This window comes from Teleopsis dalmanni, chromosome 1 (assembly GCF_002237135.1).
Source record: "Teleopsis dalmanni isolate 2A chromosome 1, ASM223713v2, whole genome shotgun sequence".
Lineage (NCBI taxonomy): Eukaryota > Metazoa > Arthropoda > Insecta > Diptera > Diopsidae > Teleopsis > Teleopsis dalmanni.
Window position 1 is genome coordinate 127,491,418 of NC_051846.1, and position 24,967 is coordinate 127,516,384.

The 24,967-nt window shown below is 28.7% G+C and overlaps 8 protein-coding genes across 11 annotated transcripts in view; 3 read left to right on the forward strand and 5 right to left on the reverse strand.

Annotated features, from left to right (window-relative positions):
• The window catches only part of LOC119666025, a gene marked incomplete at its 5' end in the record, with an annotated part of 335,995 nt that overhangs the window by 61,055 nt on the left and 249,973 nt on the right, over positions 1-24,967 (reverse strand).
• Positions 473-1,454, forward strand: LOC119668504. The gene is made up of 5 exons (XM_038078037.1): positions 473-593; positions 648-918; positions 971-1,076; positions 1,131-1,245; positions 1,300-1,454. Exons 1-5 carry the CDS (start codon positions 480-482, stop codon positions 1,411-1,413), a joined length of 720 nt encoding a protein of 239 aa, XP_037933965.1. The 5' UTR covers positions 473-479; the 3' UTR covers positions 1,414-1,454.
• On the reverse strand, positions 1,417-2,206 carry LOC119668508 (zinc finger matrin-type protein 2). The gene is made up of 2 exons (XM_038078040.1): positions 2,018-2,206; positions 1,417-1,955 (listed from the first exon to the last, which is right to left on the reverse strand). The coding sequence occupies exons 1-2, from the start codon at positions 2,121-2,123 to the stop codon at positions 1,474-1,476; spliced, it is 588 nt and encodes a 195-aa protein (XP_037933968.1). The 5' UTR covers positions 2,124-2,206; the 3' UTR covers positions 1,417-1,473.
• On the forward strand, positions 3,083-7,685 carry LOC119668499 (choline transporter-like 1). The gene is made up of 9 exons (XM_038078030.1): positions 3,083-3,396; positions 4,541-4,929; positions 5,003-5,157; positions 5,239-5,468; positions 5,540-5,825; positions 6,285-6,564; positions 6,622-6,784; positions 6,853-7,074; positions 7,129-7,685. Exons 1-9 carry the CDS (start codon positions 3,283-3,285, stop codon positions 7,342-7,344), a joined length of 2,055 nt encoding a protein of 684 aa, XP_037933958.1. The 5' UTR covers positions 3,083-3,282; the 3' UTR covers positions 7,345-7,685.
• LOC119673294 (ribosome biogenesis protein BRX1 homolog) lies at positions 7,752-9,026 on the reverse strand (the record flags this gene model as incomplete). The annotated part of the gene is made up of 3 exons (XM_038084559.1): positions 8,817-9,026; positions 7,967-8,762; positions 7,752-7,891 (listed from the first exon to the last, which is right to left on the reverse strand). Coding segments are annotated over exons 1-3 (1,050 nt in total), but the record flags the coding sequence as incomplete, so codon positions are not given.
• On the reverse strand, positions 10,934-16,570 carry LOC119668496 (probable E3 ubiquitin-protein ligase HERC4). Of its 3 annotated transcripts, none has more exons than XM_038078026.1 (16): positions 16,358-16,570; positions 16,038-16,154; positions 15,797-15,980; positions 14,839-15,075; positions 14,206-14,783; positions 13,998-14,143; positions 13,683-13,944; positions 13,309-13,623; positions 13,070-13,243; positions 12,875-12,994; positions 12,676-12,813; positions 11,867-12,327; positions 11,720-11,807; positions 11,410-11,547; positions 11,246-11,359; positions 10,934-11,186 (listed from the first exon to the last, which is right to left on the reverse strand). In XM_038078026.1, the coding sequence occupies exons 2-16, from the start codon at positions 16,104-16,106 to the stop codon at positions 11,034-11,036; spliced, it is 3,177 nt and encodes a 1,058-aa protein (XP_037933954.1). In that variant the 5' UTR covers positions 16,107-16,154; positions 16,358-16,570; the 3' UTR covers positions 10,934-11,033. The 3 variants fall into 3 exon arrangements, with proteins under 3 accessions (XP_037933954.1, XP_037933955.1, XP_037933953.1); XM_038078027.1 differs by having other exon boundaries at positions 15,812-15,980; positions 16,038-16,260; XM_038078025.1 differs by having other exon boundaries at positions 16,038-16,260.
• LOC119668506 (rRNA N6-adenosine-methyltransferase METTL5) lies at positions 17,587-19,770 on the forward strand. The gene is made up of 5 exons (XM_038078039.1): positions 17,587-17,750; positions 18,128-18,234; positions 18,291-18,656; positions 18,714-18,845; positions 18,897-19,770. The coding sequence occupies exons 3-5, from the start codon at positions 18,525-18,527 to the stop codon at positions 19,278-19,280; spliced, it is 648 nt and encodes a 215-aa protein (XP_037933967.1). The 5' UTR covers positions 17,587-17,750; positions 18,128-18,234; positions 18,291-18,524; the 3' UTR covers positions 19,281-19,770.
• On the reverse strand, positions 20,230-22,654 carry LOC119668500 (putative aldehyde dehydrogenase family 7 member A1 homolog). Of its 2 annotated transcripts, none has more exons than XM_038078031.1 (4): positions 22,554-22,654; positions 21,388-22,030; positions 20,893-21,330; positions 20,230-20,826 (listed from the first exon to the last, which is right to left on the reverse strand). In XM_038078031.1, exons 2-4 carry the CDS (start codon positions 22,027-22,029, stop codon positions 20,263-20,265), a joined length of 1,644 nt encoding a protein of 547 aa, XP_037933959.1. In that variant the 5' UTR covers position 22,030; positions 22,554-22,654; the 3' UTR covers positions 20,230-20,262. The 2 variants fall into 2 exon arrangements, with proteins under 2 accessions (XP_037933959.1, XP_037933960.1); XM_038078032.1 differs by having other exon boundaries at positions 21,388-22,045.

The following is a 24,967-nucleotide window of genomic DNA, read 5'->3' on the forward strand; positions in this document are numbered from 1 at the left end:
AAATAAACAAAGCATTAAACTTAAATTTAAATATAAATTATTTTATTCGAAATACCCACTTATAATAAAATAAAAATATAATTTATTTACTTTGAAATACCCTTATTTACAAAATTTAAATACATTTTGTTTTTTGATTTTCATTGATAGACTCCAAGTAATATTAGGTGTATTTGACTACACATTTGTTTAAACAGAGAGCGACATTCTGTACTTCGGTTCTTTTTAATAATAAATACCCTCTAATGCAAATGCTTTCGTGCATAATAGGATATATATGTGTATGTGCATAATATATAAATTATCTATTATATGTACATATATATATGATATATAAATATATTGTATATTTATATACTTTTAACTGAGTGTATTTGGTTTTAGGATTGAAATAATATATGTCATGTTTAAAAGTAAATATATTCCAATTAAATAATAACAATTAGGAAAAAATTTCTAATTTTTGGGAAGTTTTAAAAATGTATCTTAAAGCCTTATTTATTTGCATAATAGTTTCTTATAGTTTTTGGGAAGCCGAATGCTCTTTCGGACTTAGTTCTTTTCGTTCTGCAAGAACTTCTGGAAAAGTTAAGGTTAGGCTCTTCGAAAATTATACTAATCGTAATTAATCATCTTGTTTACTTTAGAAATCCAAAAATATTACATATTGTGATGGAAACCAACTATTGCTGCAGTTGGCTAATCTGTATATTGTGAGTCCAGAACGCATTGTTTTGTTGCTCACAACTGAAAGTTACAATGACACCTGTGAAGATTTGCGAAGTATGCTCACACATATAAACGCCACATTATCAACCTGCGTTCCTCTGCCAACAGCAAAACTTTACCTAAAACTGAGAGACGGAAGTGAATACTTCGACAAACATATCTGTTGCAATCTAGATACCAAAAAGAAACGTTTGTATTTGTTTAATATGCGTTGACAGTTTGTTGATATATATTTTCATAGACATCGTTAATTACCACCCTTGTCTAGTAGAACTAAGAGATGACTTAATTGATTGCGAAGGGCCACCAGATTGGTTTGAACAAAAGAACAAAAAGGCAGTATGTCAGTAAGTATAAATAAAAATATTATGTTGTTGGTGATATTATCGTACCACTAATAGAGATTTGGTCGATGTTGTGAATTGTTATTATATAAAAGCAGCTATGTTATGTGGAAAGAAAGCTGCTAAACTGCTGCGTGAGTTTTCAATTAATGTATTGAAACATGTTATAATGGTAAATATAATTTTAAAATATTTTAAATCATTTTTAAAAATGTAAATAATTTAGTGCGACTGCCATGTGCCATCCTCTTTGCCGTATGTATGTGATGCTATGCCTTCGGAGGGCGCCCTAATGAAACCAATATCTCTTAATTACGTTATTATATTTTTACTAATTTAGCTGTTTAATTTTATATAATAAATATGTTTTACATTTAACTAAATATGTTTTTGTTCAGTTTTATGAGTTTTTCTTTGATCCCCCAAATCCTGAGAAACCCATAATGGCAGCCATATCATCCGGTAAACTTCCGCTAAACGCATCATCTTCATCTGCTTTACGCTTACGATCTTTTCGTTTTTCCTTACGATGTTCCTTATATCGATCTTCTTCCTCTTTAGCCTCACGTAGTCTTCTTTCAAGTTCATAGTCTTTTTGCTTTTCTTCCATTTTTTTCTTGTTGGCTTGAAATCGTTCCTTAACCTGATCCACTGTACTGCGCTCCACTTTCATGGACATGCCAAGGTTACGCTGATGCTTTTTTCCATTAATATGGTCCAAAAAGTTAATCGAATCCTTAACAACGCAATCACATACATTGCAATAGTAGCCACCAGTTTGTGAAGTTGGAGTATTTTTGTTGATAACTACGCTTTTTCCTAATTTACTATCTAAGTCAACTTTATAATCACGGCGTTTTAGATTTTCTCTTTGAATTGGCTCTATAAGAAACAAAAAAACAATTATAATTTGATTGGAAACGAAAATACTTTGATATTACAACCTTCCTCCTTTGTAACTTTTGCCTGATTTAGTAGTCGTTCTTGGGCCAATTTTTGGTACTCAGCTTTGTCCCATTTTCGGCGATGGTCATCGGGTCGCATCGACATTTTTATATAAATTTATATTGGACTTAATATAATAATAATGTTTAATACACTGTCAAATTAAATTAAAACAATGCTTTTGTATAAAATTTATAAATATCTTTTGATAAAATGGAATGAAGTTTACAATTAGGATTGCCAACATTTTAAATTTCTTAGTATTTTAATGTCAACAAAAATCTGAGATGAGGGTATAGTTTTGATTATTCATTTGAGTTTAAACTATTATTGGATAGTTTGTTATATTACTACTTTTCGAACTAAATAATTATGCTGCTCATTTTGATTCATTATTAATATTAAAGAAATGTATAATATTCCTCTTGTGTATATTAAATTCATTCTATTTATACAATTCAACTATACTTGATATTATCCAGTTATATGTGCAAATACTGTTTCAATGAAAATTCGATCTCAACAATACATATTAGGTCTGTTCCTCGAGCTACCCATAATAACTTTAAGTAACACTGTGTATACACAAGTGAGTTCCACTAGCAAATTTTCGAGTAAATGAGTGCATCTGGGAGAGCGTATTTAAATTTTTATATTGTTTATTTACGCGGCACTGGTGTTTTTACCAAACTTTACACAAAGCAGTTCCATCTAAAAATTTGTGTAAAGAGCGTAGTTTGACAATTTATTTGTATTACGCTCTCAGTTTGTACTTACTTGTGTTTTAATTGAGTTATACTATGAGTAGCTCGTGGAACAGACATATTTTCTACGTTCTACGTATTTTCTAGCGATATAAACAATTGACTTACATTTTTTTTATTCAGACAAAATATAGACATATATGCCTTACCATTAATTTCGTAATAAAAATACAACAAAGTATATTAATCTTATAACTGAAAGCAACAAGCTTTATTTCATTGAACTAGTTCAATGTTTGTGTGTTTTTGAACACTTTTTGTTTACATCAGGCACAAGCAAGCAAACAAAGCGAAATTTGGTAAAAACAACGCAAAACAAGTAAAGTCAACTCATAGACCAAAATACAGCGGTAGAATAAACAGGTGTGATTCGTTTGTTTATTTGGTTAAAAGATAAGAAATGTTTATAAATTTGGCTTAGTTTGTATATAATCGAGTAAAACATAAATTTCAAAATTAATTTAATAACTATAAATTAAATAATTTGCTATTAAAACAAAATGGGATGCGCTGAGAGTAAGGACAATGATGAACCTCAAAACAATCGACCAAAATATAGAACATGCACAGACACATTTTGGCTAGGAATTTACATATTATTTTGGTTCTTTTTGGTAAATATAATTGTTTGTTAAAATATTTTATTAATAAAAAAATCTTTCAATACGTTGAGTTTTAAAAACAATGAACTGAAAAAAGTGAAAGTTAACAAATATTGCTGATGTCTAACATTACCCACCCCAAATACAACAATAACAATAATAAGACTTAAAAATTATGAACTCATGAGTGTACGCGCGCGGCATTAATACGATGGCGTCATCATTGTTATTTAAATTATGTGCAAATTGTCAAATATACAAATATATTTATAAATATATAAAAATAAAGATTTATAAATTTAATTTAATTTAATGACACATTAAGATTTCAGCAATCCAAGTAATATTAAATATTAAAAGTAATGAGCAATTTGAACGTTTCTTTCTTAAAAGTGTAAACGCATTTAGCAATATAATAAAAATTATATTTTTAATAAGATATGAAATATGTGTAGTTAAGGATAAATTGTAAAAATTTAAAATATTATTATATAGTTAAATAGAAGCAACAGCAAGTTTTATATACTTCAAATTTTTTTATATACATAATAAAAGTAAAGTATAAATACTTCAGTACTTAAATCCTCACTTTTCTTAATGCATAAAAATGTTCTACACATATTATATAAATTAGTATAAAAAGTAGTAGGTGTATCCGTAATATCTTATTTAATGTGGTGTACATTCTATACACATGCAAACAAAAATTTTGAATTAAAAGAATTGTTATTGCTAGTATGAAATATCTTAAGCTAAGGGTATTAAATAAATCAACAAACATATATCATATTAATATGGTTGTCTTAATTAAATAACTCGCTAATTGAGCACACATGAACGTTACGACATATTTGAATTCATACAAGCACTCGTATGTATACATATTCGTTTATGGCATTTAATATTTATTATACCAATAACTATTTAGTAACAGCAGGATTAATACTAAGATAGTTTTATGCTCCACCCACTTTAGAATACAACGCCAAAAAAAAAAAATGTACCCGCGCGCTATATACGTATTTTAAACGTTTAGGCTTAAAAATAGATTAATTAAATTAAAAATCAATACTTCTACTTAAAATGGATAAATAAACATGTATATATTTTAAATAAACATATTATAATATATGTATATAATCTATCATTTATTTAGATTGTTATAGCAATATTCTCTTTCGTGTACGGCAATCCTTTGCGTGTTATCAATGGATATGATTCTTTTGGTAATACATGTGGTGTTAAGCACAATGAGCGTTACACCAATTTCCCATTATCTGGCATGGATACAACAGACAAACCTGAGTTATTTTACTTTGATATTAAGCACTTAAAACAATCTATTAAGCTATGTGTAAAGGAATGTCCACAAAAAACTCTCACCAATCCGAAACAAGTATATGATTATTATTTGGATAGAAAAACTCAGTTATGTCGCTATGACTTTAATATGACTACGATTGATGATTCAATAATTAAATCATCAAACTTGGATAAATTTTTTGATTATTTAGGTCCATGCCCTACCTTTCCGATTTATGAGAGGTATGTTACAAAAAAAAAATGTTTTAAATTATATATATACATATATAACATTTTATTACTATAACCGATTTAGTACACCAGTTTTACATCGTTGTGTACCAAAGGGAAAGCAAGAACAAGCTCAACAGATATATAAAGTGCTCAATAACTGGGATGTTGCTCAGCAATTTTTAGGCGATATATACTCTACTTGGCATATAATTGCTGTAATATGTGGTATATCATTACGTATGTTTCGCATAACTTTATAAATTTTATAAATGAATAATTTTATATTAATGTCTTAAATTTTTTTCTCTATTTGTGAAGTAATATCTATTGCTTTAGTTATTCTAATGCACTGGTTAACTCGTATTGTGTCCTGGCTGATATGTATTTTAGTTATAGTAGCGAGTGTTGGGTTATCAGCAGCACTTTGGTATGCATACTATAATATACGCCACAAAACAGGCATTAACGTTCAATATTCTATGTTGGAGGAATTTGTGAGAAATGAACAGGCCGTATTTATATTAGCTGTACTGGCGACAATAACTATGGTAGAAAATTTTACAATTTTAGTGAAATTATGTTAAAAAAATAAATATTTTAAATATTTTTTCCTCCACAGATTATACTAATTGTAATTATTTATTTTCTTAAAAATAAACTTTCTGGTTTATCGGCATTGTTTGAAGAGGCTGGAGAATGTATGATGAGTTTACCTGGACTTCTTATCGCACCACTATTAGCTTTTATTGCTTTGGCAGTGTTTTTGTCATTTTGGGTTTTAGTAGTTTTATGTATTGCTACTGCTAGTGAACCTGGACAGAGTCCTATACAACCTTTCGATAATTCAGTTACACATCAACAAATTGATCTTACTCCTAAAATGAATAATGGAACGGACTACAAAAGTAAGGATGAAATAAAATACTTTAAATATTATTAATATAAATTGTGTGTTAATTGCAATAGGTAATCGTTCTAAAATTCAAAAAAAAAAAATTATTGGCAAATGCACAATTATTTGTAGTGTTTAGCTTAATTTAGATATAGTCATTGCAATATTAGCTTAAAATTAACTATATAAATCAAAGAAAAAAAATCATTATTTAAAATTGGCACATGCACAATTATTTGTAGTGTTTAGCTTAATTTAGTTATAATCATTGCAATATTAGCTTAAAAATAACTACATAAATTTCAATTTGTATTGTTTTCCCCAATATTAATTTTAACCCCAATTAACAAAAATTGATGGACAAATTCCTATGTGACACCGTAAGTTAAAGTCCAAGTTTGCTGCTTTGTTGTATTTTATGTTTAATTTATTTCATATATTATTGTATACTCATATTTTTATTATTGTATAGCAATTCTGCGGGTTGAATATACAGAACAAACAACTTTGCGTAGCATGTTTTGGGTGTACGTAGTGGCTCTAATATGGACTACTGAGTTTATTTTCGCCTGTCAACAGTTTGCATTAGCTGCAGCGGTAGCATTTTGGTACTTCAAAAAACCAACAACAACACCTACTACATACGCCATTGGTAAACTCGTAAAATACCATTTAGGTACTGTAGCTAAAGGATCTTTTGTAATAACACTTTTCAAAATACCGCGTTTAATATTGACATATTTATACGCAAAGTAAGTAAATATAGATTTTTATTAATTAATAAAATAATATGAAAAATTATACTACAGATTGAAGAAAGGGGAAGACAAAGGTTCTGAGTGTGCAGCTTGTTGTCTTAAGTGCTGTATATGCGGTTTTTGGTTGTTAGAAAAATTTATACGTTTCCTTAATCACAACGCTTACACTGTTGTTGCAATAGAATCAATAAATTTCTGTCCAGCTGCGGGAATTGTAAATAATTTAAAATATAAAAACTAATTTTATTATTATTATTTTTTAATAAACTATTTGTATTTCAGGCTTGGAATGCGATGGCTACAAATGTATTACAAGTTGCAACTATTAATAGCGTTGGAGATTTCGTGCTATTTCTGGGTAAAATTGTGGTAGCTGCTTTGTCTGGTTTAATTGGAATTTTTCTGTTGAAAGAAAGACCTGGCTTAAATTTTTATATAGCACCTGTAATACTTATAATCATTTTCTCATTTTTCATTGCACATATTGTTTTATCACTATTTGAGGTAAGTGTATTAGTTAATTTATAATAAGTTTTTAAAATAATGTATATTTAACAGATGGTTGTGGATACATTATTCCTATGTGTTTGTGAAGATAAAACAATTAATGGTCGTGCAGGCCGTTGGGCGCAAAGTAATTTAGCAAAATTACTTGGAGAAGAACCCCTTCAACCCGGTGAAGAGCCACCTATTCAAGTAGTTGAAATGATGCCCATTAATAAGCAGCCTTTTAGTATGACTAAAATAGGTTCAAGTGATGTTGTAGATGCGTAGAGGAGTATAATGCAAATGAACAATCAAAGTTTAAGACATATTTATTCGTATATACTTAAGAGTAATGTTAAAAACGTTTCCATTTTTGATGTTGAAAACGCACAATTTAAACGTATCCACATGTATATTATTTAAAAAAAAAATATTTGTTTAGCTTTTAATGTGATTCATAAAATTGTTTTCCTTTCAAACTTCCCTGTTTTTTTGTAAAAACAAGTAAATCTAACTTTTTTATTATAATTATTCTTCATCAATGTGCTTTATGTGAAAAACAGTCATAATGAAAATGTACAAAAAAAGGCATAATAAATATTAAATTTCATAAATTAGTTTTACATAAATCTCATTTTGAATATTTTTTTATTACAATTTTAATATTAAAAATAAACAGTTTTAAACTAATTCTTTGTAATTTTTGTTTTTCCTTTCTTTTTCTCTATAATTTCACAAGCAGCTTTCAATTGTTTTTCCTTTATTTTCTTTGTTAATGCCTCCTTAGGTTTCTTTTTGTTAATAACATCTTTTTGAACCTTTTGTTTTGCTTTTTCTTTTATACAAATAGAAAAGTATTTAGTTTAATTAATAAAAAAATATGTTACTAAAGAAAGTATAATTACTTTACCTGCTAAGAGTTTTGCTATTTTGATAGGATCGTCATTTTCAAATAATTCATCGTTTTCTAAGCCCTCGTAGGCATTTTGTGGTTGCGTAGCTTTTTGACGTACTTTTTGATCTACTCTGCTAACATATTTTTCTTTAGCCACTTTCTTAAGGGCTTGACGATGTTTCGCAGGACTGATGTAATCTGCGTTTTCCCAAAGCGTATTTCCGGAGAAAGATCCTTCAAATATTTTTACAGGATTCATAACAAATCTTGGTCCTACCTCAGCTAAACCACCATCTTCAGATAATATTTGAAAGTTACGGAACCATATACGTTTATCTAAATATGTAAACGTGAAGACATGATCTATAAATGGTTGGCTTTTAGGATGGTGATTTGGTACAGCAAACGTTTGCGTGAAAAGCTCTTTAATTAATTTTAAAAATGGAACTTCATCAAACTTAGCATCAAAAGAAAGTAGAGGACGCGATCCGCGTAGGCAATTGCCAGTCATTTTTAATTCAGCCATTGTGTGTATATTCTCTACAAGAAATTTAACTGATGGACCATTCGGTATATTAGATACCCACATATAAAGATCGCGTTTTCGTCTACCCTCGAACAATATAGTCTTATTACAGTGCTTCATTTCACACATTTCGTTAATAACTGAAAGAGTTTTGGACCTTTCCATTTTAGATTCTGGTCGATGGTGTGGCATCAGTGTTTTTATATCACGCATTAAATGTCTGTCTCTGTGATTAATACCTCGAGCTGCAAACACTAAGACGCGTTGCTTATTAACCCATTTTTCCTGTTATATACAAATTTAATATAAATTTTTTAGTAAATCTATAAAATAAAATACCCTTTTCGGCAAAGTTTCATCAGATGACCTTTGCGGTGGTAAAGGTGGATTTTCATCCATTGGAACAATTTCTAAAGGTTGTGGTTTATTTTTCTTTACAAATTTACGACCCATTATTAATAAATAATTGTAATTTTAATTTAAAACAAGAAGCAAAAACGAAAACTTCGTTCACACGTGTTTCACTGAGAAAAATCAAAACAAATTGTAAATAAGGGTTGTCGAGTAACAAATTTAATAAAAAAAAGTATTAGAATTGAAATTGATGATATTTTTAAATGAAATTTAAGCGGCCCTTCCACGGTTTAACATTATCTTACACCATTATATATATATCGAGTAGGGTAAATTTGATAAAAATTAAGTAAATTAGTTGTTGCCATTGTGAAAATTTTATAAGATGTTTAATAAATAAATATGAAAACTTTTAAACAAAAATTATCGCACACGGCCGTATATGAGTATAAAAAATGGATATATGCTGCACCCTTAAGGCCACTACAGACGATCAATTTGCATTATCATTCATTTCAAATATTTTAATGAAATATATTTGTATGCGAATACACTGACTGTGCTTTAAATGTTTGATAATATATAATAATACTATTTTTCTTCAGGCATTATATTATTGATAAATAAACGAAAACCCTTGTGTATGTGCATTTCAATACAGAATTTACCTCAAAAACACGATTTTATTCCAAATGGAATAAAATAAATTAACTATAAAATAATTTTTAAAAAATTTTTCTTAAAAGTCATGACAAATTTATTCTACAAAAGTCATTTCAGTAGCAGTAATCAGATAATCTGAATCAGACATAGCTGTGCACACAGTTTATATCCTATGTGTATCTTATGTATCCAGAAACTTTCCTATATATCAAATTGTTGATTCTATTTTTAGGAATCTTACTTTAGAGTTAACGAAAAATCCGAATCAATATTTGGGACAGGAAGCTTAACTTTTCTAAGAAGAAAGTTTTTTTCTTCAAAAATGAGATCTCATAACAAGAATAAACATAATACCATATGAATATCACTGCAGGAATTTATAGCTCTATGAATTCTTTTCTTTCTATTCCATTAATTAATTTGTAACTATTAAAATTATTCTAAATATTTTATGTTAGGAGTTAGCAAAACTTTCAACTACAACTATTATTATTTTGAATAAAGTAATGTATTTAGTTGATGCTCACAAATATGCATCACCCTTGGTTCTATAGCTTCCGTCAGTTACCTTGATCAATAGCTAACTGATAAGCTACTGGTCAAGGTAAGAGCAATAAGTTACGTCTATGGTGTTTTTACAAGATTGCTGAATTTTTTTTTAATATGTTAAAAAAATATATGTCGCAATGTATTAATTTAAAATTTCTCACTAGATCCCCTTCTTATGCCCTTTTCTTGCTCTTGCTCATTATTTAAGCTTATTACCATTATTGCAGTTTTATATGTGCAATTCAACAATTTCTTTATTATTATCATTAAATTTCTTTTTTGAATTTTGCAATATTAAAGCATTTATAAATTTAGAGATATGTGAATGGAAAATCTGAACTGCAGATCAGGATTACAAAATCTTGTTCGTAAATATTTTGTTTGTTAATTATATCGCTCGTATTTTTGATGGAAGGACCAGGTGACTAACGATATGAAATCACTCGGTAGGAGGCTACGCGGTCGCGGTCAATGCAGATTCATGTCTATAATAGCGAATTAAGTAATTGAAACAAAACCATATTTTCATATGTTATATTCGAAAAGTAATAACAAATTTTATACATAACAAAATTTAAACCACACATTCATTAGTGTTTTTTTATATATATATTGATTTTAAGGATCAGATAAACAGATTGATTTATCTATCACACTTAATAACTATAACATACTATGTTTAATTTACTCCACAAGCCAACAAATTTTTTATATAATTTTGAGAAAAGTTATTGTTAAGGAAATATTATATAAACATAATATTAACCCTCAATTTAACATTTTAAATATAGAGTACAAAATTTTAGTTTTTTATGTTAAATTATTCCATCTTTTACCTTTATTAGAAATAATTCAAGATTATATTAAACCTGTAGAACTGTAATTAGTTACATAAAAAAAATTTTTTTTTTTTTATTTTATATGGTAGAAGATTCATTATAAATATTTTTGATTTGTTCTTTCTGCGCTAAAGATAATAAAAAAATACACTTATACAATACTAAAACCCTGAGTTTGTTGTATTGCTTGTAGTAGTTTGTATTTCAGTCTTTCCTTAGTTTTGTAACGAGGCAAATCGAGCAGATTGAAACACGTATGCGCTACTGGTAAAAACTTATCGTCCGATGTTGGCTGTATATTGATCTATAAATAATGAAATAAATATTGGCATAAAAAAAAGTATTATAAAAGTGCATTCTTACTTTTACAGCTTTCATGCCTTGTACAGGTATTCTATCACTTCCAGTTAAATACAATAAAAATTTCTTTTTTTCAACTTCAGGCAGCTCATGAAGCACTTCCCAAAACCATCGTACCTACAATTTATGAAATATATAAATTTTCTAAATTTTTAACTAAAATTTACCGTCTGATCTGATGAAGTGTAACCATTTTTGTATTCACAACTCTCCTCAAATGCGTGCCAATCATATTCCTCGTTACCTGTAACAACTGCCATAAGTTCATGAGGTTTAAATAATTGCAAAACTCTTCCCAAACAAACCTAAAAAAAATATTTTCATTATTGCACAAAATTATTGATGAAATAATTTCTAGTATATTATGAAAAATCTATATAAATTTATATATTATAAAAATCTATATAGTATAAAAAATCTATATAAATCTATATATTATATATATGTCTATATATGAAAATAAAATCCTTTACTTACTTTCATAAATCCAGCCTGAAATGCTTTAAATTGATTATCCACTGATTTATTAAATATGAAATCAATATACAAGTCAACAAATTCTTTTCTAAAATATAGTTTTAACATAAAAAGATATACATATAAAACATAAATACAATACTCAACCTATTTAGGCTTGTCACTTTTATATTTTCGCCACCAGGCTTAAGTGGTACTGATGTTACTTCTCCAAAGATATCTTGCGATATTTCAAAATTTAAATCAAATATTTCTTCAAAGTCATCACCCTCATAATCAAGTATACTCTGCATTGAATTAGCTAATTCAGTAGATAAATCGCGTAAATCGCTTATATCAACAGGTTCTTCAAGCAGTTTCTTGTATAGAGCAAGTGGAAACGGCACATTTATAATAGTAAAATTATAGATTGCAAGACCGCAAATGACACCAATTAAAACGTACATGTCGCTACCCTCAAAAGTCACATCCGCAAACCAAAGTGCACGACTTTCTTCATATATTTTAAACATTCCATATTTTGGGTCAAGTAGATCTTTTAAGAGTAACATAAAGAATTCTTTTCTTACTCCACCAGCATCTTCGGCCTCTTCATCCTGAAATTTTATCTGTAAGGAAAGAAGATTTAATTACAGTAAATATAAATAGAAGAATTGAAATTTTCCAGTAGACGAAATTTTATAGTTTATGAAGTTTTTTTGTAAGCGTTATTAATGTAGAGATTTGTAAATTAAAGCATATTTTAAAATTAGAGATATTATGCTATATACATATATAGCGTAATGAATAAAATTGTTTAAAGAAACGAACATTTACTAAAATTGATTATCAAATAGTGGCACCAGTGATCGGAATATTTCTGATACATAAATCTTATATATTCAATGCTATCTTATGTTTAATGTGTAGTATTAAACATAGATAGCATATATAACATAAATCAAAATCATAGTTACCTTTAATGGTTTTTTCAAATCTATTTCTTTATAATTGAGTATTTCACGTAAAGTATCTTGTACTATATTCTCTCTAGTAACATTTAATACAACGTATTGTGTACTGGTGGTACAATTTGAAAAACATGACAATAAGGCCTAGTAAGAGAAATAATATATATATATAAATGATACTTGTTGAATTATAAATGAAAAATACCTCATTATGTGAATCTTGTATGGCTTTATGCATTTGTAATGCTTGATCAGTTTGTAGAATTGTTGTTTTAGTCGCTGCATCAAATAAAAATGGATAATTACATATATTGAATTGCTCCGGCTGAAAGTGCAGAAATTAAATGCTTATTAGTTGTAAAATATTTATATATTCATATATATGTCATAATATATTTACAGATTTATCGAACAACCAATATACATAATCTTGTTGTATATCAACATATTCCATAAGTTCCGGCCAATTAAAAATCTCGTAACATATTTTTTCTTTCCGTAGTTTGTGATTGATATAATGCAAAAAACCTAATAGATTTAATGCCGTAAGTAAATGATAATTATAGGTGACGCACTACAAAATTCGAATTTTATTTTATTTGAAATATAATTTATATAAATGTAGAAAAAGATTATTACTCTTTTAGTAGGATTATTAGAAGAATTTGGTGGCATTTTGATTGTTATAATATATATCACAACATTTTTATAATTAGAAACAATATTTTCGAACCAGTCACATGGGGCGTTGGTCCACCAAGAGCGAATGATTTTCTTTGGAATTTCAGTAAGTCGGTCAACAGCATTGCTAAATGGTGTATGCAATTTTTCATACTTTTTAGAATTTATAAATTCATGATATAATGGCAATGTTAAGTATATACGTAAGGTTTCGAAATCTGCTGGCACTGTCGTTAATGATTCCATCAAATCTCCGTAAATTTTTTCGAATATCTAGATGAAAGATGTGATTATTTACTTTATAAAAGTATATGTACTTTGATACTATTTACAATATTTTTTAAACTTTCATTTTCAATTTTACGTAAATAAGAAAACACAGTAGAGGCATCCAGAAAATTTACGCCATTGTTTTTTATGGAGCAACAAAAATGTTTGCTATTATCTAAAAGGAATGAACTGTTCCAACAAGCCATACTTTTGAAAGTATGCTCAACTATAGTTATTAAATCCATGTCAACTAAAATATCCTTCTGAACTGCAGCACACTGCATAGCCAAATCGTTGGTGATTTCCAATATTTGAGTTGAAGAACTACAAACAAATTCCATGAGTTTTATTTAGCAACACATGTTATAAATTCTAACCTATAGATTCGGAAATCTACGGATGGAATTTTGCTTTCAAAATCAGTCGTTATACAAAGTGATTGATCTCCACCGGAAAATATTTCTTTAATTGAAACATTATCCTTATTTTCGCTTTTGATTAAGGCTGATCCACTTGGTGAGACCTAACAGTATAAAAATATTTCTGAACTATATTAAGTTTTATTGTATAAGTAATTATACGAACCCAAGGTCCTATCACAACTTGAGGCACACTAACACTATTAGTAACACGCGAACCTAATTGTCCACAGCATCCAAGGCCAAAGCCGTAAACTCGACCACGAGACGGCACTAAAGCTAAAGTATGTCGTAAACCACATGCAATTTGCGTTATAGTACTACCCATAAGTTCGCACACCATACGCGGCAAGACTTCATTGGATTTACCGCCATGGCCCAATTGACCATAAGCACCACTTCCGCATGTAAATACTCCTCCATCATTTGTTAAAAATGTAGAAAATTCTTCTCCGCAGGATATATAGCGTACAGCTAAATTTCGTAAAGTTTTTAAATGCGTTGGATAGCATCGATTTTCTTCGTCACTAAGTCCTAATTGGCCTTTATTATTCAGTCCCCAACCATATACTGCACCCGATTTTGATATAATAAACGAATGATTCCCACCACATGCTATGTATGCTATTGGAATTCCTTGTATTGTTGTAACTAATTGTGGAGAATTCGACTGTTTTTTTACATTTGAAGGTGCTACTCCCAGCTGACCAAACGCATTGCTCCCCCAGGAATATAATTCACCACCTAAAAAATATGTGTATATTAAAAAAAAAAAAGCTAATATAAATGCAAAACTTACAACTTGTCAAGCATAAAGTATGATTATTTCCACAAGCAATTTGTATTATTATTTTAGGTATAAGTAACTTTATAATTTTAGGAGTTGGTATCGTATCATCAAGTTGACTTAAACCTAATTGGCCACAGTGATTCTCACCCCATGCAAATATCTGTCCCCATTCGCTTAAAGCTACAGAATGCTGTGCACCGCAAGCGATTTTTGTTATCTTATAATTTTTTAACTCTGGTATAAGCTCTGTAAATTGTAAAAAGAAATCTTTTAAGATTAAAATTCAAAGTAGATTGAAGTCTATTAAGTGATGTAATAATAAAATATAATGTTGTGAAACATGTATCCCCTTACATTAAATGTGCAATTAGTATAGATTTGTATGAAAGCCTTTTTATGATATATATGATATATAATGAAAATTTTGTACATAAATTTTATTTGTACAACGTGGTGTGAAATAGGATACGTAGTTTTGATTTGTTTACGTCATATTTAATAAGAATATAAACGACTTTAATAATAAAAATGGCCAAATATTTATTTACTGATTTTAAGTTAGAAAATTGTATTGCACATAGTATAGGAAAGATATAAGAGTATAATTACTATAAGCTGGTAGAATGTGAATAGAATGAATATATATTTATATGCATATATATATACATATATGTATAGATATTTACAATTCCTAAGAAACACATAAAAGTGTTATATTGTAGTCTCAATTCTGTATATATGCTTATATGTTTCGGCTTGTGCATACAGAAAATCATTAATTGTGTTTATCACTTATCTATCCATTTTTAGCATATCCAATTACATTTATCGTTTCTTAGAAAAGTTATATTTTTCCAATAGTCGTTAGTGTACAAATGCTTAGTTAAATTCAATGTGAAATAAATGTGTAAATAATATATGTATATGGTAAATGAGATGATATTTAAGCAAATGATTAAGTACATACTAAACTTAGACATACGTGGCCGTTTCGTTGGCAGTTCACCTAATTGGCCTAATTGACCATTATCATTGTTACCACAAGAATACACTTTTCCATCAACTGTAAGAAAAAGTGTATGCCATTTTCCACATGCTATGTGGCATATACTTGTGTCAGGCTTCCAAGACATTTTGCGAGGTATCAGTATCTTCAACATATATAAAATTATTATATCAAATATCGTATTTACATAAACATTACTTACATGCTCTTCTTCAATACCTCCAAGTCCGAGCTCCCCATGGACAGTATTCCCCCAACAGTATATGGACATTGTTCTTTATTTTTTATACGCTCATTCGTATAGTTATCAAATTATTTTCTGAAATGTTTTATTATAAACACATTTGTACTGATTGTCGCCGTTATCTTTTGTGGTTTTGTTAATTTTGACATAAAATGTGTAATATCCAATCTTCTTGAAAATTCTAGATCATTGTATCAATGTTTCTTAATGTTAATAAATTATTACTTGTCAAACATTTACTTATTTGTAATTTATTATATGCATTTAATAATACGTACACAATATGTAAACAGAAAATGCAAGGCACAAAATAGTTCCAAAAAATATAGAATGAATATCAAATTTAGGACATTTTCTTTTAAATGCGATTTTTTTATGAAGACCCAAAAAAAAAAACAATCTGAAATTTTGACGTTTGGCTATGTGTTGCCAGCTGTTTCACCCTATTTCAAATGTACTCATAGTAATAATATAGTTGGCATATATAAAAATAGTTGATAAGTATATTAATTCAAATTACAGCAAAAATTTAAGGTTTGATAAATTTAAAATATAGTTTGATATATTTTTAAATGGAGAAAATTTTAATTTATTCCTATTATAAGTAAGTTATACACAACACAGCAATTTTAATTTTGATTATAATGTTCTTTCGACTTCCAACGTTACAAAATCCAATTAAATTTACAATCCTAATCCATACATACATCGGACAACGAAAACCAGATCATTACAAAACAAAAATGACTACAACTACAAAAACAAAAATGAGAATTAAAAATGATTTAGCAAAGCTTGCAAACTAATAAAAATCACTACCAATGGATAATGTCATTAAAATTCAATTAAACCTCAATAATTGTAAGACGCACATTATTAACATCCAGAAAATGCGATGAACCAACCAAGTGGATAGTTATAAAATAAAATAATTTTATTATATATTGTAAAATTTTGTGTTATTGCAATAAGGTTTGTAATATGCTTTAAGAATAAAAACGAATTTAAGAATAAAAGCGCAATGAAATTATTATTTTACATGTATATAGTATATTTAAAGTGATATTGTATTATACCATGTTTACATTTCGAATTTTAGTGACCGAACTTTACTATTTCTCTCAATTTAGTATCAATTTACTTGAACTCGCACAAGACTTTAATTATTAATTTACTATAATAACACTTAAGGCCGTGTGCAAGTTCGAGTAAATTGATGGTAAATTGAGAAAAATAGTAAATTATGTCGGTATAGCAGCGAATGTTAATATTTACCAGAATTTTAAAAACTTTTAACCAAAAATAATAAATAAATGAAATAAATAAATATTTACATAAGTGCAGTACAAAAATTCCTGAGAAAATTCCATTTACTTTACCTCAATTTACTCGAACTCGTACACGGCCTAAATATTTGAATGTTTATATTTGATACTATTTTAAAAAAGTACTTTATTAAAATCACTTTTATTTTATTATATAAAACCCTATATGGTGAATGCCTTTGTTTGACAGCTCTGCATTTTTGACATTATCATTCTGCTCCGTTGCTATTTCGTGTTGATCAAAAATATAAGTGGCGTGTTTTATTTAGAAGAATTTAATTTTATATTGACGCTACCATACTAATAGTAGGCCTAATGGCTTTTCCAGCATTAAGCGCACAACAAGGTTTGTATAGCATGTATTTTATATTTTATTAAATCTCTGAATAAACTATATATAAATGTTTTTCAACTAAGAACCACAGTTCCTTTTAACTAATTTGGAATAATGAAAAAGTGTTAATTGGTTTAAAAGTGAAGTTTTAAAGAGTTTATACAAATTATGCATTATTATAAAAATATGTTTATTTAGTTATATTGTTTGAAATTCCATTATAAGGGAAATAAATGGCATAAAGTTGCTGTATATGTTTAGGTTTTTCGATATCGTTTCCGTAATTCAATGGATATTGTCACTTCACATTTATCGCATTATTAGTTTATTTATTCAAGTACTTATTGCGAATATTTTGTTAATTAATAATTTAATTTAATTATAATTAGAAACTACACAACGAAAAGTCCTGGAAGACGTTAGAAAACAACTTATTCATAAAGGAGTACCACCAGTAACAGGATTAGGCACAGGCTTAACTCCACCCGTTAGCCAAGTATGTAATTATTTATTTCCTTAAACAATTGTCAATAACGTTGTTAATATTTCTAGGTGCCTACAACGCAAATAATTGGAACATTACCTGATTTCGGACCTGGCACCAGTGCCGCAACAACACCACGCTCAATTTTTAATCCAAATAGCGCATCTACTTTAGGGTTTTTTATACCTCAAGATAGTTTTTTCGGTAACAACTTTATACCAGTGTTACCTCGGCTAGAGCCTTCGTCACCAAATCAAACGCCTAAGTAATTTCTTTTAATATATATCACAATTACTGACACAATGGCACGAATTAAACTAAAAAAACTTGAGGAATATTTACAAGGTGTTGATGGCTTTGAACAACCTAAAGTTAAGTTAGAGCAATATCCTACACCACCGCATATTGCCAGTTGTGTTTTATATAATATACAAGTAAGTACAAATGTTTATATTAGTAAAATAACATAATTTATAAACAATAAAATGCAGGCACAGTATGACGATATTGATGGTAAATTAGTTGGCGATTTAGGATGCGGTTGTGGTATGTTAAGTGTTGGTTCATTTTTACTTGGTGCTCAACTAACTATAGGTTTTGAAATTGATACTGATGCTATAGAGGTAATTATTATTTTGTCTGTTAAGTATAAATTATACAAAGTTATAATGCAGGTATTTCGTTCTAATATAAATGAAATGGAATTGTCATCTATTGATTGTATACAAACTGATGTGTTAAATCTAGCAAATACTAAGTGGACAAATTCATTTGATACTATAGTAACAAATCCTCCATTTGGAACCAAAAACAATGCTGGTATAGATATGCGATTTGTAGAAAATGGTATAAAATTGGCTACAAATGCAGTTTATTCTTTACATAAAACTGCGACGAGAGAATATATTAAAAAGAAGTGCAAAGAATGGAACGTTGTTGGGGAAGTTGTCGCAAAACTTAATTATAATATTGACGCATCATATAAGTTTCACAAAAATAAATCAGTCGACATTGAAGTAGATTTTTGGAGGTTTGACGTAACGGAAAAAAATATTTAATTATTTTCATGCATGTAGGCTAATTAATTTTAAAATAAATTTTATAATGAATTAATTATATATTTTATTATAAATGTTATAAATTTATAAAATAAGATGAGTATATTTCACAATTAGCTATCATATTATATTTTATTTGATATCAATGAATGGGTACTATAAATAGTCAGAGAAATGTAAAAATGATTGTTTGTTCGTATTATTAACATAAATGAGTTTAGAGCTATTTAACTTCTAATTTTTATAACTTTGATTTCTTTGTATGAACTCTTAAACTCTTTTTGAATTCTTTATTTTTGAATGTTGGTTTCTGCATTCATATGGAGGACTTTCAAATACTCATATATCATTTGTAGTGATGTTTATGGTTCCGTTATATGACAAACCACGAAATATCACACAACATATTTAAAATTTTGTTTATAATAAATAAATATTTAATTTTTAAGCCCTAATTTTTGTTCGAATTACCCAACAATAAAATTGAATTGAATTTTTGATATAATAATCTGTATCTAAATTAAATTTCTACATTAAATTTCATTTAGAATTTATGATTATTTTGGATCTGATAGATAGGTAGGTAAAAAGATTGAACAAAAAACATACAAGTTTCTCGTACAACATGAATTTTCTTTTCTAATAAATCGGCGATTTGAAAGCTTTATATAAAATTTTACAGATAGATATCATATCAGATATATATTAGACATTATATCAGTTAAATTTCAGATATATCGGATAAATATTAAATATTATATCAGATAAATATTAGATATTTATTGGTGTATTTCGATACACTTTAAACTTATTTCAACGAAGTAACTTTTATAACTGTATAGATGCTCTATTAATACTTTGGAATGGTTCCTGTTCCTTTTACAAAAACAAAAAAATAAAGCCTACTATATGCGGTTTAGAAGTTTTTGAAATAAAAACTGCAAAATGATTATATTTTCTATATTTTACTTTAAAAAATATTTTATTCCACATTAAACACAACACCTTGTGCACATGCTAATTGGCCGGAATGATTTACTGTTATCGTAGCACGTTTGCAGTATTGTTTCCAAGCATCAGAACCAGATTCACGTCCGCCACCGGTATGCTTCTCTCCGCCAAAAGCACCACCAATTTCAGCACCATTTGTTGTTGTATTTATATTGACAATACCGCAATCTGAACCTTGTGCACCTATCCATTTGAATGCTGTTGAAATATCTTCTGTAAAAATGGCCGATGAGAGACCTTGTTCAACCTCATTGTTCCATTCTATGGCTTCATCAACAGATTTAGTTTTAAGTATATAAACGATGGGTGCAAATGTTTCTCTATGCACTACATTTGAATTATGTGGTAAGTCTGTTATAATTGTAGGTTCAACAAAGAAACCTTTTCCTTTTAAAGCTTTACCACCAAATGCTATTTTTCCTCCTTGTGCTAAGGCCTCTGAAATTGCGTTATTATAATTCAAAACATTTTGTTCCGTATGAACAGGTCCAATTAATGTGTTTTCATCTAATTGATGACCAGTTCTAGTTAAAACCTAAAATGAATTGTGAATAGTTGTCAATTTTATATCTAATTTAATTTTCGTTGAAGAACAATTTACCTGTTTGTACTTTTTCGTAAGCTCCTGCACAAACTGATCATATGATTTTTCATGTACGATAATACGTCTGGTTGTGGTGCATCTTTGTCCAGATGTACCAATACATCCAAAGAGTGCTGCATCAATAGCCATTTTTAAGTTTGCATTATGATCCACAATTAAAGCATTATTGCCACCTAATTCTAAGAGGACTTTTCCAAAACGCTGTTGTACTTCAACTCCAATTTGTTTGCCTGTTTGGCAGCTACCGGTAAATGAAACAAGCTTGACTCGATTATCCGATACAAGCTTTGAGCCTACGTCAGCTCCACCTTGGCATAGAGTAACAATAGGTGGTAACTTATTTCGTTTTAATACTTCAGAAACAATTTTTGTCGTAGCAACTGAAACTAGTGATGTAGTTGGTGCACCTTTCCATAAAACAGTATTACCAGTTGTCTAAGAAAACATTTACAAAAATAGCAAATAAATCTAATATTTGAGTTATATATTTACAAGTGCTATGGCGGCATTCCAACCGAAAACAGCATTTGGAAAATTGTACGCTGAAATCACACCAACCAATCCCAATGGACGCCATGCTTCTAAGATTGTATGTTCCGCACGTTCTGAATTTATCATTTGTCCCGAATAAATGCGTGAAAGTCCTACTGCATAGTCACATATATCTATAAATTCTTGAACTTCCCCTTGCCCTTCGCTATAGATTTTACCAACTTCCAAACTGACCAGCTTACCAAGTGGTTCTTTGTATTTACGTAATTCGTCACCTATTTGACGGACAATTTCTCCACGCACAGGTGCTGGTACTTTACACCATTCCTTATAAGCTTCAACACCAGTTTTTATAGCTTCATTCATTTCCTGTACCGTACCCATGCGTACATTCGCAATGGGCTCTCCTGTGCCAGGATCGATTGAAGTTATAGTTTCGCCTGTACCTTTCCATGCCGTGGTATAAACGCCGGGATTTTCACGTTCAAGGCCTACCTCTTTAAGAAAAGCATATTCTGGAGAATCTATTAGATAGCTTTTAGTGTTTGAACTTGAAGTTGTATGTATGGTTGCTGAAAATGACCGAAGTGCTGTATTGGGAATTTGCTTGATTATTGCTCCCAAATATCTTAGTTGTGCCATTCTGTAAAAAACGATTCTTTTTTAAAAGATTAATTGTTTTTTGGAATTCACATTACTGCAGTTAATATTAGCAGTTAATATTATTTAACCACTTACAATTAATAATTTCTATATAATTGTAGTCCTGTACCCATACGATACTTAGAAATACAGCATTTAATAATGTGAAATCAGCAAAAGACAGGTAATAACTTAATTAGTTAAACACAAATAGGCTTGTTTAGTCTGAGATGTGGGGTATATTTTATATATGTATGTTTTCATTAAATTTGTTCTGTTTTCTAAAGTAAACTGGCTGATAACGATTTAAATTATGTTGATTAGAGCACTAACTACAACAAGATTTTCATATCTGTTTTTATACTATATAACGAATGTTAGATTGTTTATTAGCTTGTTATTATATTTTAATGATAACAATATCAGTTCATAGATTTTTGCTCAACAACAAGCTTGTATATTTATGAAGTATGGCAGGCCTCTCAAATACAATATACCACATTGAAATATTTATCTGAACTTACTTATCAAACTGGATAGAGATCTGTATTCACCGGAATTAATACAATTTCTTCAACGTCGGCTCGTATGGCTTAGTGTCATCGAGTTGCGAATTAAACTAAATCAGCCTTTCATTTTCAATATATGTAGAGAGAATAATTTACAAAAGTTGAATTCTTATCAATTATGATACTTTAAAAATAACAAAAAATATCTGCTGAAGTACTTTAAAAGACGTGACCCAGCAAACAAAAAGAAGATAAATTCTTAAATGCTAGTTTTGTACAATATATGCTCTGGTTATAATATATTATTATTAATAGAACACAAGTAATTTTCTTCAAAATATGTATATACTAGTTTTTAAACCATTTTATTTTAAATCAGGTAGACAAAATCAGATAGTATCTCCTGTAACGAATGTCTATCAGTACTCAATGAAAAGACACCAGAAAACTTGATCAGACTAGGCTTAAATTTTTGGGGTGTATCAGCACTCAAAGAAAAGACACCAGAAAACTTGTAGTGTCTATATCCAGGCTTGATCAAACTAGACTTTAGTTTTTGTGGGCCTCCTTCTTTAACACACTTAGCGACATCTTCAGCATTAGCATTGGCCAGACCCTTGTCTTTGAAAATGCTTCTGTCTGGTTTTAGCTTGACCAGCCATATATATATTACTCATATATTAGCCTCAATATTAATGTATTGAAAGAAGTATTTACTAACAAACAAAATCATGTATTATGTAGGGAGCATGAGAATTTTAGAAAGGCTTAGCTGGGACACTATATAAAAGAGAGATTGCAAAGACTCATATAGCAGAGAGATTGAATGTTTTAACAGAAACTTTGTTGGAGTTCACTGTTTAAAGGAGAATGTATAGTCTTTCTTATAGTATCCAATCTTATCAGGGGGTGGAACTATAATTCTTCGAAAATATTTCTTTGAGCATCCTGAATAATTAATGGATACTAATTTAGGAAAAAAAAATAAATCAAATGATAAAGGTGACTCGTGAACCAACACTTGATATTGAAAAACCCACCATGGAAAACACTAAATCACTAAGATAAGAATCACGTAAAAACGAGAATCCTAAGTAAACGCAATAATCGGGGTATTTGGAACCTTATACCGAATGTAATCTAATATTTCAAACAATTTAAAACTAAATCTGTGCTTATATCTATTATTGTATAGAAATATAACAAAATGTGTGCTTATAGAAATTTGAAATCATTTGCCAGCTTGGATTCAACTGAGTTACTGTTGATTAAATCATAAAATACTTTATTGTGGCTGCGTCTATGGCAAACAACACATTGCAGTTGTATACTTTTTAATGCACGGACTTAATAGAGTTTCTTTAAAATAATACGAGATAAATCTATTATATGATGTGCATTTATGTATGCAGCATTATATCATACAAACATAGAAATTTGTGCACTACTCTTCGTTTCAGACGGTGTGGTATGATAAGACCGAATACATTCGTAAATGTTTTTAATTTCTTTGTAGTCTTTATCATTGGAGAGGATTTTAAATTTTATTTTGTATGTATAATTTGTTTTAAATTTCGTGTACACTACACTCAGTATAGTTGGCTACTACATATATGATATATTTTCGTTCAGGAAGAAGTGATATAAAGTTAGAGTACTACAAGGACAGCTAGGATTAAATACAGCTAATTTTATAAAGACTGTGTGTTTTATTCTATAATATTTTCTATCATATTTTAATATACTTGTATAATTTTATTATACTTGTAAACTAACATTGAGTTTATTCTAAATTTTTCTAATTTAAAATAAAAAAAAACAAATAGGTTTTTATAATAAAAGATGATTTCATTCATACAAATTTTGTTAAACTCAATAATTAATTTTATTAAGTAAATATATTGTCATTTTTATTTAGGAAATGAATTTACTGCTCCAACACGAGTTATTCCATGCGCGCATTACTTTGTTCTGGTGTTTAATTCATTTACTTTAACAATCGATTTTTAAATGATTTATACGTTGTTCTTATCATTGTGTTTTGCCCGTTGATCGCACCTATTTTCACTCACTGTTTTCACGTTCATCTAATAAATGCGTTTTAGTCCCACTTCTATGTTTTTTTATCATAAGATCTTAATAAACAGATATGTCAATGGGTTCAAATGTTGCCTACAACATTCAACTTTATTCAAAATATTCCATAAAAATTTCATTAAAATCCATCAGATAGATTTAGAGCATATAAATAATAAGTGCATGTATAATAAGTATGTTATTAATTTCTGAATGATAATATAATATAATATTGAGAGAGAGAGCGAGAGAGAGAGAGAGGGAGCGAGAGAAAGAGAGAGAGAGAGAGAAAGAGAGAGAAAAAACAAAACAAAACAAAAAAAAATTGTTAGTCCAAAATAATTGTTTGACTG